Source organism: Trachinotus anak, unplaced genomic scaffold, assembly GCF_046630095.1.
Source record: "Trachinotus anak isolate AG129_WGS33_773 ecotype Australia unplaced genomic scaffold, CSIRO_AGI_Tana_v1 ptg000032l, whole genome shotgun sequence".
NCBI lineage: Eukaryota > Metazoa > Chordata > Actinopteri > Carangiformes > Carangidae > Trachinotus > Trachinotus anak.
The window spans coordinates 16,651,213-16,668,879 of record NW_027273883.1 but is presented as its reverse complement, the minus strand read 5'-3'; the positions used below and the strand labels follow the sequence as shown (position 1 = coordinate 16,668,879).

The following is a 17,667-nucleotide window of genomic DNA, read 5'->3' as shown; positions in this document are numbered from 1 at the left end:
TGTGTGTGTGTTTTTCTGCACGGCGTAGTTCAATGTTAGTAGGGTGAGAGAGAGCTGGAGCCTGTGCGCCCATCCCCCCACACTCAGCAGAAGAGTGTTTCTGCTGGAGTGAGAGACAGACAGAGAGGAGAGGAGAGGAGAGGGGGTGGTAGCAGAGAGCAGAGCAGGCAGGGGAGGGAATAAGAGGGAATGTGCATTGGTAGTCTCGTTTGCTGCAAGGCTTCCTCCTTCTGCTCTGGAAAAACCTGTGTATGTTGCCTTTGCTTGTCTAAATATCCCTCGGAATCACTGGTGGGAAACACCTAAATCAGTGCACATAGATAGTTTTTTTTTTTTTTTTTTTAGCTGAATACATTTATAAACATGGCCATTTACTACTCCCCCCCCCCCTCCAAGTGAAAATCATGACTGTATTACAAGCCAGGCTAAATGAACTCATTGCAAATAGTTTCCACAATTCAATTCATTTAATTCCCACCTTGCAGTCTTTGCAGCACAGTTCCTTACATGTGCAGCTGTGGCATCCACCTCTATGCAAACACACACACACACTTGAAAAATTATATATTTCATTAAATAATTACCCCCCCCCTCCTCCTCCTGCACTGAACACTCATGTAATTCACCATGCACATGGATTTTTTTTTTTTTTTTTTGTAATGCACAGCCTCTTAGACTCTTGATTTAAAGTACAATGTTTTCACATGTTTGGTAAACACGACATAAACGAGTGGTGTGTGATCATTAGACTCTTCTTCGTGTGGAGGAAATATTCCACCTATTGGGGAGGGAGACAATGTAAGGTTGCAAGACGTCGAGTCCACTCCACATTGGAGGCGGGATCCGGCCCGTGTCTTGCAGCCCGCCGTGCGGCTCGGTAAAATGGCTGTATGTAGCGGAGCCTCGTGTTGGTTGGGCTCTGCCTCTGCCCGGGCTCAGTAACACAACTCCCACAACAATTTCTGTCGCTTTTACACGCATTGTATGGAGCCTCCATCATCTCTCTAACCCATTTGCGGAACCGGAACCGGGGGGATGGCAGCCGGATTCGATCCGGTGTAAGGGGTGGGAATGAATCGGCGCAAGGATAAATGGTTATAAACAATTATTTATATTCAATGCTAGCTTGTGATTGTGACTGACTCGCCGAGAGAGGGAGAGAGAGGTGGGGGGGTATATCATGGCCGCTCAGGTCGCCAGCGCCGCCACTCTTAACACTAGCCCGCCTTCCGAACTCAAAAAGCCGGATCGAGACCCCAAGGAGGAGTCGGTACCGGGGGAGAAGCAGTCAGACAAAAAGCAGCCGGGCTTAGACAGCGGATCGCCGGGCCGGGGGGATCTGCAGGACGGGGCCGACGGTGGAAATGCAGGGGGAGGAGGGGAACCTGAGATGAAGAACGGGAATGGGAACCCGCCCAGGGCTAACAATAATAACCAGAATGACTCTGTCGGACCGGAGGGAAATAATCATCCCGGTTTGGTGCATCACCACGGCACGGCTTTCCCTCCACCTTCGTACGGATACAGTCAGCACTACGGTCGGGCCCCTTTTCATCAACATGGCGGACAACAAAGCCCTGGCATGGCAGCTGCTGCGGGTCCGGTCGTGCAGTCGAGCAACATGATGGACCCGTATCAACCCAATTCACACGATCATGGCTTTTCAAACCACCAGTTTAACAATTACAACCCGTTCCCGAACAGGACTCCCTACCCCGGCCAAGCGTACGCCATGAACTCCCCTCGCAGTACACAGGCGCCGACAGCTGGGGGGCAGCCAGCTAAGCAGCAGCCACCAGCGGGAGGACCCACGGCGATGCCTGGATCTTACAGTAACCAGAGATATAACATTGGAAACCCTCAGCCTACATCCACACCGACACTCAACAAGCTCCTAACCTCCCCCAGCTCCACACGGGGGTATCCAAACTACCCGTCCAGCGACTACAGTAGCCAAGACGGAGCTAGTAAGGGACCAGCAGACATGGGCAGTAGCGGTCAGTATGGAGGGAGCAATCCGGGCTGGCAACAAAGAAGCCATCACCCCTCGCCTATGAGTCCGGGAAGCGCCGGGCAGCCGCTAGTTAGAAACCAGGTAAAGCCACATTATTACAGGAGCCTGTTTGGGCTCTAGCACGTCTCCTTCCCTCCTGCTAGCTAGTTCGCAGCGCAGCAGGCCAGCCATTGTCTGACACTAGTTCGCAAAGACTCTAAAATGGCTGCCTGTCGTGTGTGTTTTTTTCCCTTCACACCAGACCGTTAAATACCTGTTTTTTTACATTTACAAAGCTATTTAACAAACACAGCAGTGCCACCGAGGGGACATGTGAGTTGTTGAATCGGTGTAAGGACGGTCAGGGAGCCAGGAAGGCCCGACTTTGAAAAGGGGCGAAAATACTCGCCGACGAGCAGCGGCTCGTTTTTTTTTCTCCGGTAGCTTTCGCTACTCGCATTATACGTTGAATTTTCAGCGCATTGTGCTGTAAATGTACTTAAACGACACGTATATATAAAGGGCAACATGTCCTCGATCATATTAGATTGCGGTAGTTGCTCGCACGGTCGCATTTGTGTTGTTTTCTTGCCCGATAAAGTGTAATTTTGCTGCCGTGACGGAGGGAAGGTGTTGCATGCTGAATCAGCCTCTCACGGCCGGTTAAACGGCTCATGTGGGTCCAGCTCAAATAACTTAAATGTCGTGCAAGATGTCAGAAAGGATGTAAATTATTACATGTTGATCATATATTGATTAAACGCCGTTTCCCTGTGCTGATGAGGCGCCAGGCTTCCCATGCATGCTGCCTGTAAACAGTCAGGCAGACACATGAGTGAGTGACTGCAGCCTGCAGATTGCAGTTTGCACTGGGATTTGAATTGTGGAGGTAAAATCCTGCTGTCAAAGCCAGGAGATAGTTGGTCTTGGGTTGACATGCTAGCTGAAATCTGATTGGCTCCTCATCCGCTGCTCATGGCCATTTATAATTACATGTGATGCAAGGCAACAGTTGCTGATAAGAAAACACAGCATTAACTCATCACAGGGTCACCAGAGGTATTTGCTGCTTCACTCCTCTTCACAGCTCCACTTTTCACAATAAAACATGTAGTGTTGGGGGAGCTGGGATATGGATGATGACTGGTTTTATATATTTAAAAAAAAAAAAAATCTTTTGGCAAATTTATCCCAAAATGATTAATACGAATATTAATAATAAACCATAGAGCATGGTTTTAATATTCCCATCTGAAACAGTCCTATCACGTACTTTGTAGCTTGATGGCTGAATTATGTGTTCATGTGACAGCTGCGCCTGCATCACTGTATGCTACAGGTAGTGTTGTGTTGTTTTGCATGTAATCCAAATAAAACCACACAACAGCATTATTATAGCCACTAAATGTTTACAACATAATGGCCGATGACAGCATCTGCTGTTCCACTAGTTTTCCAGTTACTGATTTACAGTCCACCATATTTGTTATTGTTGATAATTCATAGATCAGCAAATTGTAGACTGATTGACAGCTTAGTTTTTTTCATGTTGTATCTTTTTTTTTTTTTTTTTTTTTTTTTACAAGGTATCAAAATGCAAATTTGAGCTCTGCCCATGAGGATGTGTGTGTGTGTGGCTGCTGTGCCTAGCATGCCACACAAGTTTGACTGTGTGACTGCAAAGAATTCCCCCCAATCCTCCCCCCAAGCCAATCAGAAGGCAGTCCACCATCTCTCACCCACCAAGGGAGTTTCCTCTCTGTCTTATGCAGATTAGCCATGTGCTGCTCCTATTTATTTCACTTCATTATCTTGGATCTGCGAAATGTCACGTAAGGCATTTTGCATAGTATTTGTAAAGGGCTGTTGTTAAGCTGAGCAGTCTCTTCTCACCAAAGTGCACATGTGGGAACTCACTTGACCTGATGTAAGGGTATTCTTTCAGGTTTTCGAGTAGATGTTCTTTGGCTGAAATTATCATAAAATTCCTGACTTTTTAGTGTCAAATCATTTGGTGGAAGTGAGAAGACGATTGGGTCCCAAATCTAAGGTTCTATCTTAGCGGTAAGCTGAAGATGCTGATGATTTAGACATAACACCTAGTTTTCACACGAAGAATGTTTATACCAACTGTTGAGTTAATGACTGAATACGCTCATGTACATTTTTCACTCTCTCCGGCTGTTGTGAAAGTGCTTCCTTCATTTCTGATGTCATTCATCCAGAGCCAAACTGCCTTCTCTGGGGGGGGAAAAAAAAGCTACTTGGACCAGGCTCAAAACAGGAGCACAGCTGGGATATGTTTAAGATTGGGCAGACTGCCCTCCTTTCGAAAGTAGATATATATAGCTCTGTTGACTTCCGAAACTATGGCAAAGTGAGGTGAAAAAAAATCTGTGTAATGACCGTGGGAAATAAGGTGAAAGAAGCACAATTTCCTCATTCATTGAAGTTTGTTTTTACACATTTAGACCTTCGAAAGTTGCACACTGCAGCCAACTATTTTATGGACTTTGAAGAAAACACTGTAATGACATAATTAAGTTATTTAAGAGTGAGGAGGGGTGTGTGTAAGTTGTAGCACTTATTATTTTGAATTCTCCTATATTGTTTGGCTGCTGACTTAAATTATTTCATCATGTTCTTACCACGTGCAGCCACCCGGTCCCATGGACCCAATGGGAAAAATGAGAGGTCAGCTATACGGAGCAGGCGGTCCATACGGCCAGCAGTCGCAGCAGGGGCCTCCCACAGGTCCACAACAGGGCCCCGGTTACCCTGGCCAGGGTTATGGCCCTCCAGGACCCCAGCGTTACCCAGTGGGAATGCAAGGACGTGCCCCTGGAGGCATGGGTGGCCTGCCATACGGCCCACAGGTATTTCACAGGACTTCTCTTGTTCATAAATAAGTCCTCAGTGTCTTGACTTTACCTTTTCACCAGTATCAGTGTTTTCTACAGTTGTGTTTGAAGTCTTATGTGTTTGTGTGCTCCGTTCAGATGGGATCTTATGGACAGCAGGGACCAGGAGGATATGGCTCTCAGGGCCAGGCCCCGTATTACAGCCAGCCTGGCCAGGCTCCTCATCCAAGCCAGCAGCAGACCCCCTACTCCCAGCCTGCACCAGGACAACCAGGTGGCCAGACCCCTTACCCAGGGCAACCCCACCCTGCGCCAACTTCTGCTCCTCACACCCAGGGAGGACCACCCTATCAGCAGCCCCACATGCCCCCACAGTCCCAGGGGCCACTGCCAGGCCCACCCCAAGGGCCCCCACAGTCTCAGCCACCTTATTCTCAAGCCTCAGCCCCACAGTCTGGCCAGTCTCCCTACGCCCAACAGCAGGGTCCTCCCAGTCAGGCCCCGCAGCAGCCAAGTTCCCAGGCTCCCCCTGGCTCACAGGGCCAGTCCAGCTACCCAGGATCCACACAGGGGCCCCAGCAGCCTCCCTCACAGCAACAGCAGGCACAGTCTCAGCCTTCACAGCAGCCACCAGGACACAGCCAACACCCACAGGGCCAGCCTGCAGCGTACCCACAGAACCCTCAGCAGCAGCAGCAGCAGCAGCAGCAAGCACAACAGTCACCTTATCAACGCTTTCCTCCTCCACAACAGCAGGTACGGACCTCAGTGTGGTATCATATTCATCATACTTAGTTATCCTTCTCTGTGTGTGTTCACGTGCATGTGTTTCTGTATCTCTGGCAGTACACTTAAGCATGTGTTCTGTCGTCTTGTAGGAGGTATCCCAGGACTCATTTCAGTCCAACGCCCCTCCATCCTCTCAGCCTAAATCTGGCCCAGAGGACAGTCAAGGCCGCCCCTCCAGCCTTCCGGTCAGTTATACTCGTTATATCACTGCTGGAACACAAAAAGCCCTTTTCACGCTGTGTTGTAGCTTTTCATCCTAATGTTAGAGGGTTACTTTCTATTTGTGTCATTTTAGCACCTATCCAAAATACGATAGTGTCACTTTCATTATATTTAGAAAATCCCCTTGTGCTACTTTGAAAGCTTGTTTTGCTGCATGCTTGTAGTGCGGTTGGTGTGCTGTCCGTCCCTTGATGTTTTCAGACGTTGTGTGCTGCTGTGCTGCACGTTAACACTTGTTGAGAGAAGGCTGATGTGTGGCTGATGCATGTGGTGAAAAAAATATGCTGTGTAAATGAGTAGATCTGAGATGAATACAAGAGACTTTGTGTATTAAATCACATGGCAAGGCTGCTGCTACATGCTGACTCAGCTCGCATCCTAAAAAACCTCCGTAACCATGACAACCCTCTGCACTAATGCACACTCATTTTTTTTTCTTTGAAAGAGATAAATAAGGACAAAGGCCTCTGGGTTTGTGTGTGTTTGTGTGTGTGTATAGTATTTGTATGTGTGCCACTCGTATCTTAACAACAGAGATGGAATTGCAGCATGCTATTACTACAGCCAGCATATGAAATAAACATTACAATACTCATAATAGTTATGAGTAATCTGTTTGAAAAAAAAAAACCACTATTAAAATGTACAAGAGCTGAATCTTCTAAAGGCAGAAATTGTTATTCTTCCTCTATATTATTCCTGTTTGTTGACTCTACTTCTGCTCCTTCTCTGTGTTTTCAGGACCTGTCAGGGTCCATCGATGACCTGCCTACAGGTACAGAGGGCGCCCTGAGTCCTGGCGTGAGCACATCAGGTGTGTCAAGCAGCCAGGGCGAGCAGAGTAACCCGGCTCAGTCACCCTTCTCTCCTCACACGTCTCCCCACCTGCCAGGCATCCGAGGGCCTTCACCTTCCCCAGCTGGCTCCCCTGCCAGTGCCAGCACACCCCGCACAGGACCGCTGTCACCCGCCAACATGCCAGGTGGGCTGATCCCTCGCACACTGAAATGAGACATATGATCAGTACTGGAGTTCTTTCACTGTGATGTCTAATTACTGGTTTTGGTCTAGTTTGTGTTAAGTTTGTATTATAAGGGGAGGTGCACTTCATAGCAACTTAAATTCTGTTATTAAACTCTTGAATTTTTTCAGCATATTTAATGGAGAAAACTAACAACGACAAAACTACACTGTTATATCTAGCTCATATTCTCAAATTATTAAACCCTGATTTTCCTGAGCTTTTAAGTTTAACCGTTCTCTTATTTTTCTAAAACTTCACAAACCTACATAATGCTTTCTATACAGACCCATAGCAATTATTAACATTAAAGATATCTTGTAATTACACCTTCTCTCAAAACTAAGCCTGATACATTTGGATTCCTGTATGATGATGCTTGTTCACAAAACATGCATTTGTAAGGACTGACCTGGTTGGTATGGTGGGGTTAAAGTTGGTAAAAATGGCTTTGAGAATGGTGTGAGATTGACAATGCAGATTAAAAACAAAAAAACCCCCAACAACCCAAATGCTAACCACTGGGTTAGTTGTCCTACTTTTTGTGTTGAGTAAAATTTACTCAAATGTTAAAAAAAAGTTTGCAGAAGCTTGAAACTGTAGCATCAATTTTGTTCATTGGTTAAGAAAGAAAATCTGCCTTTGTCCTCAGTCAGAATAACCATGTTGGCTACTTGAAAACCACAGTGGTTTAAAGTACTTACACCTTTTTTGAGCTCACCTTAACTTAAGTTAAATATTATTACTCAGGGACCCAGATGCCTCCCAGGCCGTCAAGTGTGCAGTCAGATGGGAGCCTACACCCAGCAATGAGCCAGTCTCCTATGGCCCAGGACAGAGGTATGCTGCAATCTAAATGCAAAGTGTTCACAGAGATTAACATGTTAGAAGTGTTTGCTATAGCATTTCACTCTTGAACACTGTCTCCGTCTCTCTCCCCCTTCCAGGGTTTATGCAGAGAAATCCTCAGATGCCCCCTTATGGCTCCCCCCAGTCAGCCTCTGCACTGTCGCCACGCCAGTCCTCAGGGGGACAGATGCATCCCGGGATGGCCCCATATCAGCAGAACAACTCCATGGGTGGCTATGGGCAGCAAGGAGGACAGTATGGCCCCCAAGGTGCGTACTTTTGAATCATCTCTCTCTCTGGGTTTGACTCGAAGAGAGAGAGCTTTGTTTTATTTTGAATTTCTCTTATGACGTTGTGAAAAGATTTATTGAAATGGTTTCTAGAAATAGAATTTTTAAGGCTCAAATTTTGATTCATGAAGGCTTTGCACTTAATTTACTTTTCTGTTTGTAAAGTTTTCTTATGTACACATTTCCCATCAGACAACCCTATGGAATATATCTCTCTGCCTAAGAGGAATACCATGCTACCGTTAGTCCCTCCCTCTGACTCTGTTGCAGCTATTTATAGCTGTGAAGCAGAGAGTCAGCTGACGTAGCAGAGCCTCCTGTCAGTAGAGCTGAGACTGTGACGAAGGCTTGTTGCTCAGGGTGCATAGCTCTCTGTACTAGCACACTGTTGGGAAAAAGTCTGCCTCACACAGCTCTTTAGGAAAAGACTTTGTCATGGCTATAACAAACTGCTTTTAATGTTTAACATAAATAAGCTTCTGAGTGTTGCAGTGATTAATTTTTTTCAGATCAGTTTACAGCTTGAGCCAGATGATTATATCCACTGATTATTTTGGTTTAAATGTCATCCTTAGGTTATCCCCGTCAACCTGGCTATGGCAACATGCCCAATGCTAACTACCCTGGGCCAGGCATGGGCCCAATGAACCCCATGGCAGGACAGGGTGGGGGGCCACCGTATGCTGGCATGCCTCCAGGAAGGATGCCTCCGAATCAAATGGGGGCACGTCCCTATGGCCCCAACATGGGTCCTAATATGGGCCCCAATATGGGTCCAAACATGCCTCCTAACATGGGCAACATGCCACCCCAGGTAGGCTCAGGAATGTGTCCTCCTCCTGGCATGAACAGAAAGCCCCAGGACCCCACAGCCATGCAGCACCCTGCCACCAACTCCATGCACAACAGGTTGGTTTGTGTTGGATATTTACGTCCCACAACATTTCTGACTGGCCTCTCGCTTATGTTTGAATATGAGATGGACGTACCATTGTCACTGTTGTGCAAACAAGATTCTCATATGTTTTCTCCTCCATCCAGGATGCCTGGTTACCCCAACATGTCTCCAGGCATGATGGGGTCCGGACCACCTTATGGCCCTCCCATGAACAACATGCCTGGGATGATGAACGCTCAAGGTGGATCACCTTATCCTATGGGGCCAAACATGGCCAATAACTCAAGTGGTAAGTTGTACAGAGATGACTGAATCTAGATGATTCTGTTTTTTATGTCGCAAAATTCAGCTCACTCCAATCTCCATCATTGTCTCTAGGTATGGCCCCCAGTCCGGAGATGAACAATAAGATGAATAACAAAGTAGATGGGAGTGGAACACCCAAGCCAGAACCCAAATCTAAGGTAACCTCTCTACTATATGTTGTAGCAACAGTATTTTTGGAAGTCTGACCACCTCAAATGTCTTCTTTTGGTGCATCTGTAGAATTTCCACTTTTGTTTTTTAAAATGAACTTCCCATTTGTCTCACACAAAACAGAAGTCCAATTCTTCCACCACAACCAGTGAAAAGATAACACGGCTGTATGAGTTAGGACCGGAGCCGGACAGGAAGATGTGGGTGGACCGTTATCTGGCCTTCATTGAAGAGAAAGCCATGGGCATGAGCAACCTGCCCGCTGTAGGACGCAAACCCCTCGACCTCTTCCGGCTGTATATGTCGGTTAAAGAGATCGGAGGCATGACACAGGTTAATATGGCCTTTCTGAACAACAATGTCTCCCAAAGTACATTTATTCCTTGCCCCTTTCTTTGTTGTATCTGTTCTAATTATGTCTGGTTGTGTGCGTTTCTCAGGTGAATAAGACTAAGAAATGGCGTGATCTGGCCACTTCCCTGAATGTGGGTACATCCAGCAGCGCTGCCAGTTCTTTGAAGAAACAGTACATCCAGTGTTTGTATGCCTTTGAGTGCAAAATTGAGCGTGGTGAGGACCCTCCTCCTGAGATTTTTACAGACAACAAAAAGAACCAAGCTGCTAAGGTCCAGCCACCCTCTCCAGGTTAGAGCTGTACCCATGCTTTTTTTTTCACATGAACATGTCTATCTTCAGTAACCCTCAACAAAAATACATAACTGGTTGTGTTTGAGTGTCATTAAAGTCATGTACCGTGTCTGTCTGCTCCTCTCTTATTTCAAACTGAAGCGTCCCTCTGCTCCACAGCTGGGTCAGGCTCTCTGCAGGGTCCGCAGACACCCCAGTCGACCAGCAGCTCTATGGCTGAGGGGGGAGACTTAAAACCTCCCACCCCGGCCTCCACTCCTCATACCCAGATGCCCCCCATGCCACCGGTTTCCAGGTGACTCTTGTTTAAGGTTTTTCCAACTTCTAAAATGTATCACAATAATAGAAACTAATTTCTTTCTGCTTTTTCTTCCGTCTCTCCCACTTACTCCTAATTTCCCCTCCCCCCTCACCTTTGCTTCCCCACTAGGAGCAGCGTTAACCTGCAGGACCCTTTCTCTGAAGGAAATGACCCTGCTTTCCCCAGGAAGAACATGACGCCCAACTCAGCCTATCAGTCTGGCATGAACACACCAGACATTCAGGGCCGCATGGGCACCTACGAACCCAACAAGGACCCCTTTGGTAACATGCGGAAAGGTGGGCACACTGAATAGACTAGAGCTGAATGGATCATGTTATGTTAAATGCTAAAATGCCTCCTTAATTACCCGTTCAGTTAATCACTCCTTAATGGGCTTTAACTCTGAATGCATTTGCAGTCGGGGAGCAGTTTCTACCTGCTAACCAGGGCCCTAACAGCGGGGTGGGTGACCAACAGCAGCAGCAACCACCACAACAGCAGCAGCAACAACAGCAGCCTCCGTTCAACAGAGGACCACCTGGGGGAATGGGCACAATGCCAATGGGGCCCAGACAGCAGTATCCTTATGGACCAGGCTACGACAGGAGGTAAGAATAATTGAATGGAAGATCATTGAACACAACTGATTATAACCAGGAGATGTTTTGATGATCACACAGACTTCAAAGTTACCATGCAGGAAAGAAAAAAATTAACAACTGATAGGAGTGAATTTGTTTAGAAATGCATGGGGATTCGCTGAATTTTCTTACTCACTCATTTACGCTTTGAGTTGTCGTAATGTCGAGGGTTGTCATAGTGCTGTTTTTGAAACGAGAACAAAATACAACCTTTAAATTCAGTCACACATCTGAAAACGAAAAGGAAGATGTGGTTGGACTGTGGTACATGTGTCATTTTGTTGTCATGTCTCTGCCCATCCTGTGAATGCTCCATTTTACCGTGTTTTTTATGAAATAGTCATCATTCATGAAATGCTATTTGATGTTAGATTTTATTATTCATTCAGTAGTATTTCATTTTGATTTCAGTCGCTTACTGATGTGGATACTGATATTTTGTCTTTGTGATAGAAGAAGGGTTGTGCAGTGAATTTGTGTGGCTCTGAAAAATAAGTTAACAGAAATAATATGTTATAAATCAGCCCTTGGAGTCTATATTTAAAATTCAAAATATCTGAGTTGTTGTGATTTAACTTGGTTAGATGAGATACTGAAAAAGCCTTGTCCTTACCAATTAAAGTTCTGTGATGTTTTTCCGAGCACCACAAATAGGACTATTTTTGTCTACACAGCATTGGCAAATTGGTAAAGTCACTCATGTCAGTATTTTACCATCAACACTGTTTAAAATAGGCCATGAAAGAAGAAGTCGCCCACTCGGACCTGGATGAATAACAAAGAATTGGACAGAGCGATTGTAACACGTGTTTTTTTTTTTTTTTTTTTTTTTTAAATGAGCTCTAATATAGTTTGCGTGTCTGTGTGAAGCTAAATATGAAAAAAAAAACATACCATGCATATTGCTCTGATTTTCCCAGATCGGAGCAAGGAATGGGCCCAGAGGGCAACATGGGATCCGGTGCTCCTCAGCCAAACCCTATGATGCCTGCCAACGCCGACACGGGGATGTATTCGCCAAATCGCTTCCCACCACAGCAGCCACGGTCAGTTCACACAGCACCTATTTGTCAAGCTTCTTAGGTTTAAAGCTCCTGTCAATGGAAACTGACCATTTTTCATGTAAAACATTATTTTACTTTTGTGAATCCTAATGTAATAATGGAAGGTTTTAGAAATGCTGGAAAAGTTTCTTAGTATTGTCACAACACGACCTATTTGATCCGGTTGTACATCATAAACATTAGAATTACTGTTGCCTTTCTTCTTGGGTCAAATATTTACTCCAAATTTCACATAATCTCCAAAGCTCTGTTCAAGCCTAATGAATGTGAAGGTGATGATATAAACAATTTTTAATTTGAAATGTGTGTTTCCTACATTAATTGTCTGGGGGTATTAATTACTACCTAGTAAACAGTACAGTTAACAAAAATGATTTGGTGTTTATATTCAACATTTACATGTGCCTTTTATTTTAAAAAAAACGAAACATTAATACAACTAAGACTGGTATAATGGAGCTTTAGTATAATGTTATTAGTGTGAAGCTGTAAACAAAAAGCAACTCTTGCAGCTGGATATCTTTTGTGGTTGTGAATTTATCATATGCCATAATGTTCACTGTGTGTCAGACTGTACATGTTTAAAAGTGGGGTTTGTTTTAACTGAGTGAGAGATGCATGATATTTTCATGGACAAACTGACTGGTCATAATGTTTGCAGGCTTGATTCCTATGGTAATCAGTATCCTGGACAGGGAACGCCCCCTACTGGCTCCTACCCAAATCAGCAGCCTGGAATGTACCCTCAACAACAACAGGTAAATGATCCATCTGCACTACACTAACTCTCACTGAACACTGGGATAAATAGTGTCAATGTTTTTACTTTTATTGTTCCAGTATATATTTTTACTCTTTTACGGGGCTGCTATCACTATCGTATTAGATTTAGTTTTGTTGAGCAGGAAACCGTTGTATGAAACCATTTCTACTGAAATGGTGTGAAATAATTGTGTGTCTGTGTACCTTTTCATATGAGCAGAGTTACAAGCGTCCCGTGGAAGGGGGTTACCCTCCATCAAAGCGTCATGAGACGGACTACAGTGGGCCATACCCTGGTGGGCAACAACCACCGCAGCAGCAGCAACAGCAAGGAGGCGCCTCTGCACCCTCTTCAGGACAGCAGGAGTCGTACAATCAGTACAGCGGCAGTGGGCCCTACCCCGGCTCTGATCGGCGTCCACCTGGCCCAGGCAATCAGTTCCCCTTCCCCTTTGGTCGTGAACGGATGCAGGGAGCCACAGGGCCCAACGCTCAGCCCAGCATGCCCCCTCAGATGATGCAGTCAGGTCCTGACGGGCCTCAGGGAGGCATGTGGCAAGGACCGCGAGACATGAACTATCAGAACTACCCCAGTCGGCAAGGTGGCCCTGGGGGTCCACCCCAGGGACCTGGTTACCCTGGCATGAACCGCTCCGAGGAGATGATGTCATCAGAACAACGTATGAATCATGATGGCCAGTGGGGGGGTCAGTTGGGCCCGCGGCAGCCTCCCTATGGTCCAGCAGGGCCTGGCCAACCCATGCCTCGTTCAGTCCAGTCCAACTACCAGCCCCCTCAGGGTGTGCAGAACCACATTCCACAGGTGTCCAGCCCGGCCTCCATGCCCCGCCCCATGGAGAGCAGGACATCACCTAGTAAATCTCCCTACATGCACGGAGTAATGAAGATGCAGAAGGCTGGCCCTCCAGTGCCTGCATCTCACATAGTGCCCCCTCCAGTGCAATCGCCTCTAATAAGGCGAGACATGCCTTTTCCTCCGGGCTCTGTAGAAGCTACTCATCCTGTCCTGAAACCACGTCGGAGACTCACCATGAAAGATATCGGTATGACTGCAGATTATAAATAGTAAAACCATCTTGTCATTAGTTATTCTTAACATTTATCAGCTTCCTTGATTGTGACTTTTTGTCAGGTTTTTGCTCAGTGAATACTTTGTAGCAATTTGATTTTTGTCTTGTCGTCTTAGGAACGCCGGAGGCCTGGAGAGTCATGATGTCATTAAAGTCTGGTTTATTGGCTGAGAGTACATGGGCCTTAGATACCATCAACATTCTCCTGTATGATGACAGCAGTATTTCCACCTTTGATCTCAACACGGTGAGACTTAACATTGAGCCCTTCATGATAGTTTATAGCAGAGCATTACACATAGTCGTCATGTCTAATATTTTCTATATTTCTGCTCCTTCCTCAGTTGCCTGGCCTACTAGAGCTGGTGGTTGAGTATTTCAGACGCTGCCTCATTGAAATCTTTGGCATTCTGCGGGAGTATGAGGTTGGAGATCCTGGCCAGAGGACACTACTTGATCCTGATGCCTTGAAACGAGATTGGGACAGCACGGAAGAGGAGGAGCCACGGGTTGAGGACATGGAACAAGAGGAAGAAGATGACGAAGAAGAGGAGGAACAGGAAACTGAGGGGCCAGCTCATGTGAAAGAGGAGGAAGAGCAAGAGCAGTGCTCTAAATCTCGGGGTCGAGATGAGAAGACAGAAGATGAGGAGAGGAAGAGCAAGGGTTCTTCATCCGAACAGACAGGCTCATCGCAATCCTTACCTGCCCATGAGAGACCCAAACAGGCCAGCAAGTTTGACAAGTTTCCCCTAAGGGTGGTACGAAAGAAAGACCCATTTGTTGCCGGCCAGTCTAAGAATCACAACAAACTGCAAGAGTTTGACAGTGGGTTACTTCATTGGAGTGCTGGAGGGGGAGACTCAACAGAACACATCCAGACCCACTTTGAACCATGCAAAGACTTCTTGGAACCTCGTGAACGAATACCTGTGCCCACAGCTTTGCTGAAGAGACGAGTCCCAGAAGAAGAGATACGGGACACTTGTTTGCCAGCTGAGGAGGAGAAAAGGAAGCATCAGGATGAAGAAGAAAGGCCAAAAGACACATCTCCCTCAGACAAAGCAACAGTCTCAGAGAAGGCCAGCCCCTCACCCAGCAGTGAGGAGGAGAGGAAAACACCTTCTGAGACAAAGGCGGTTGAGAAAGCTGTGACAAGTCACCAGGAGAATAATAGACCAATACTTTCCTCTGGCAGTGTTTTAGCCCAGCAGGCACAGCAGACTGGCACCATCCTGGAGGATGAGCCTCACAGTAAAGATGAGGGGCCGCTCATTGCACTGGCTAACTGGCAGGATTCTTTAGCCCGCCGCTGCATTTGTGTCTCCAATATTGTCCGCAGCCTCTCCTTTGTGCCAGGTAATGACCACGAGATGTCCAAACATCCAGGGCTGCTGTTGCTGCTGGGTCGCCTGATCCTGCTCCACCACAGGCACCCTGAACGCAAACAGGCCCCACTCACCTACGAGAAAGATGAGGATTCAGATGAGGGAGTGGGCCAAAGGGATGAATGGTGGTGGGACTGCTTGGAGCTCCTGAGGGAAAACACACTGGTCACTTTGGCAAACATCTCAGGCCAACTGGACCTTTCCGTCTACCCCGAGAGCATCTGCTTGCCTCTGTTGGATGGTCTTCTCCACTGGGCTGTCTGCCCCTCAGCAGAGGCCCAGGACCCCTTCCCCACACTGGGCCACCACAGTGCTTTGTCACCTCAGAGACTGGTCCTGGAGACGCTAAGCAAATTAAGCATCCAAGACAACAATGTGGACCTCATCTTGGCCACTCCACCATTCAGTCGGTTGGAGAAGCTATACGGAAACCTGGTGCGGCTAATTGGAGACAGGAAGGTTGCAGTCTGCAGGGAGATGGCCGTGGTCCTACTGGCCAACCTGGCCCAGGGTGATACTATGGCAGCCCGAGCAATCGCTGTTCAGAAGGGCAGCGTGGGCAACTTGCTGGGCTTCCTGGAGGATAGTCTGGCTGCCACACAGCTTCAGCAGAGCCAGAGCTCTCTACTACACCTACAGGGGATGCACTTCGAGCCCACAAGCCCGGACATGATGCGGCGAGCTGCCCGGGCTTTGCACGCCTTAGCCAAGGTGGAGGAGAACCACTCAGAGTTCACACTACACGAGTCCCGACTCCTCGACCTTTCAGTGTCTCCCCTAATGAACTCGCTGGTTTCTCATGTTATCTGTGATGTACTCTTTTTGATTGGCCAGTCATGACAGCTGTAGGGAGCCTTGGCTCCACTTTTTGGGGGTTTTATCCCCAATCCCCTCTTCCCTGGTAACCTGGCTTGTGTGTGTAACAGGGCAAGGAAAGTTCAAGTGACTGTCTTTAATTTATGAAAATCCTTCAGATTCCATTCTCTGAGCCCTCCCCAGGCCGTCCTTGCTCGAGGAGGGTAATCACAGAGCTGTGGTGGATTACAAACCAGAGAGATGCCCACAAAGTGACACTACTTGCAACATGAATGCCAACTGGACGACACAGAGCAGAGCACCACGGTTGGGAGACTGTTCTGCACTTGGGGGAAAGTACTTTTTAATAAAGATAAATAAATGAATAAATAAATAGCTGAAAAACAAAAACTGTAACCAAAGTTGCTGTCTCGTTTACAGTGAGTTTGGGAGACACAGTGTGCCCTAGCTCTCCCCTCGAGGGCACAATGAGTCTGTAACTGGTTGACGTTCAGAGGTGAAGCAGACTGACAAGTGGCCTACTGGTTATAGTTGCTGTAGTTGGATTTTCACCAGTCAGCCCGACAGTAGACTAAGTGCTGTCAATAGACACCTTCACCAGGGAGGCCTGTGCAGTGTGCAGTAGATTGTAGGACATTTTCTGTACCGTACTGCTCTTGAGTGTAAGCATTCTGTAACACACGTTTCACACAGAAGCTGACGATGCAGCTCTTCTAGAGTTTTGAGGTCATTTTAGTTTGGTGTTAAACAGAAAATGGCTTTCTTCCCCAAAGTATCAAGAACCTACAACACCCTTACCTCCTCTTATCCCTTGATTGTATGAATACCCTTATGAAAAGAAATCACCTCTTAGGACTGGTTTTCAACTTCAAATACAGCTTTGCTGTGGTGTATATATAATGTTGTACATTACACTTCCTTTCTCTGTGTCTGTCTCTGTCTGTGTCACTATTCTCACACTTGTTATTGGTGAGGGATGGAGGCTGACTTGTGAGTTTGGTCCGTGACCTCCAGTCCCTGCTGATTAGACCCACTCCTCTGGTCTCTCCACAGCTCCGTAGTATGGCAGACACGGCTCAAACCTGTTATCTCCTGGTACAACAAAAATAAACTAGATGAAGTACACATTGACAATTTTTCTCCAGTCATGGATTCTGCATATTTGTATTTCAGACTATGTAGCTAAGACAACATGTAAATTCCTCCCTTTCCCTTTTTTGGCTCAATGAATATCATTTATTCAGTATGAAATCTTTATACTATATGTTCCACGTGGTAAGAATAAATGTACATTAAATCTTCGTAAGCTGTTTGATGGTTTTGTTCTTCTGGAATAATAACCTCTTCTGGACAAACAAATCAACAAACAAATGTGAGAATTCACATGAAAGTAGCTTCAAGAGAATTTTTGAAATAAGGGTCTTCAGCTCAGTGCTCAGGAAACATGGTCCTTCTTGGTGGACTCTTCTGTTAATATGAAATTCACTGTGTTGATATTAACCTTATTATAGTTTCTGTTTCAGTAAAATAACTGCATAAATGCAAGAAAAGCA

General features: G+C 46.4%; 1 protein-coding gene across 9 annotated transcripts; it reads left to right on the top strand.

The window, feature by feature from the left end:
- The first annotated feature begins 828 nt into the window (after positions 1 to 828).
- Positions 829 to 17,415, top strand: arid1aa (AT-rich interaction domain 1Aa). Of its 9 annotated transcripts, none has more exons than XM_071470617.1 (20): positions 829 to 2,095; positions 4,651 to 4,869; positions 4,993 to 5,610; positions 5,733 to 5,828; positions 6,607 to 6,847; positions 7,637 to 7,726; positions 7,834 to 8,004; positions 8,601 to 8,934; positions 9,067 to 9,212; positions 9,302 to 9,387; positions 9,524 to 9,733; positions 9,841 to 10,045; positions 10,208 to 10,343; positions 10,482 to 10,648; positions 10,771 to 10,960; positions 11,914 to 12,039; positions 12,719 to 12,815; positions 13,037 to 13,883; positions 14,027 to 14,157; positions 14,255 to 17,415. In XM_071470617.1, the coding sequence occupies exons 1-20, from the start codon at positions 1,181 to 1,183 to the stop codon at positions 16,136 to 16,138; spliced, it is 6,909 nt and encodes a 2,302-aa protein (XP_071326718.1). In that variant the 5' UTR covers positions 829 to 1,180; the 3' UTR covers positions 16,139 to 17,415. The 9 variants fall into 9 exon arrangements, with proteins under 9 accessions (XP_071326718.1, XP_071326716.1, XP_071326720.1 ...); XM_071470615.1 differs by having other exon boundaries at positions 830 to 2,095; positions 10,479 to 10,648; XM_071470619.1 differs by having other exon boundaries at positions 831 to 2,095; positions 13,040 to 13,883.
- Positions 17,416 to 17,667: the final 252 nt, after the last annotated feature.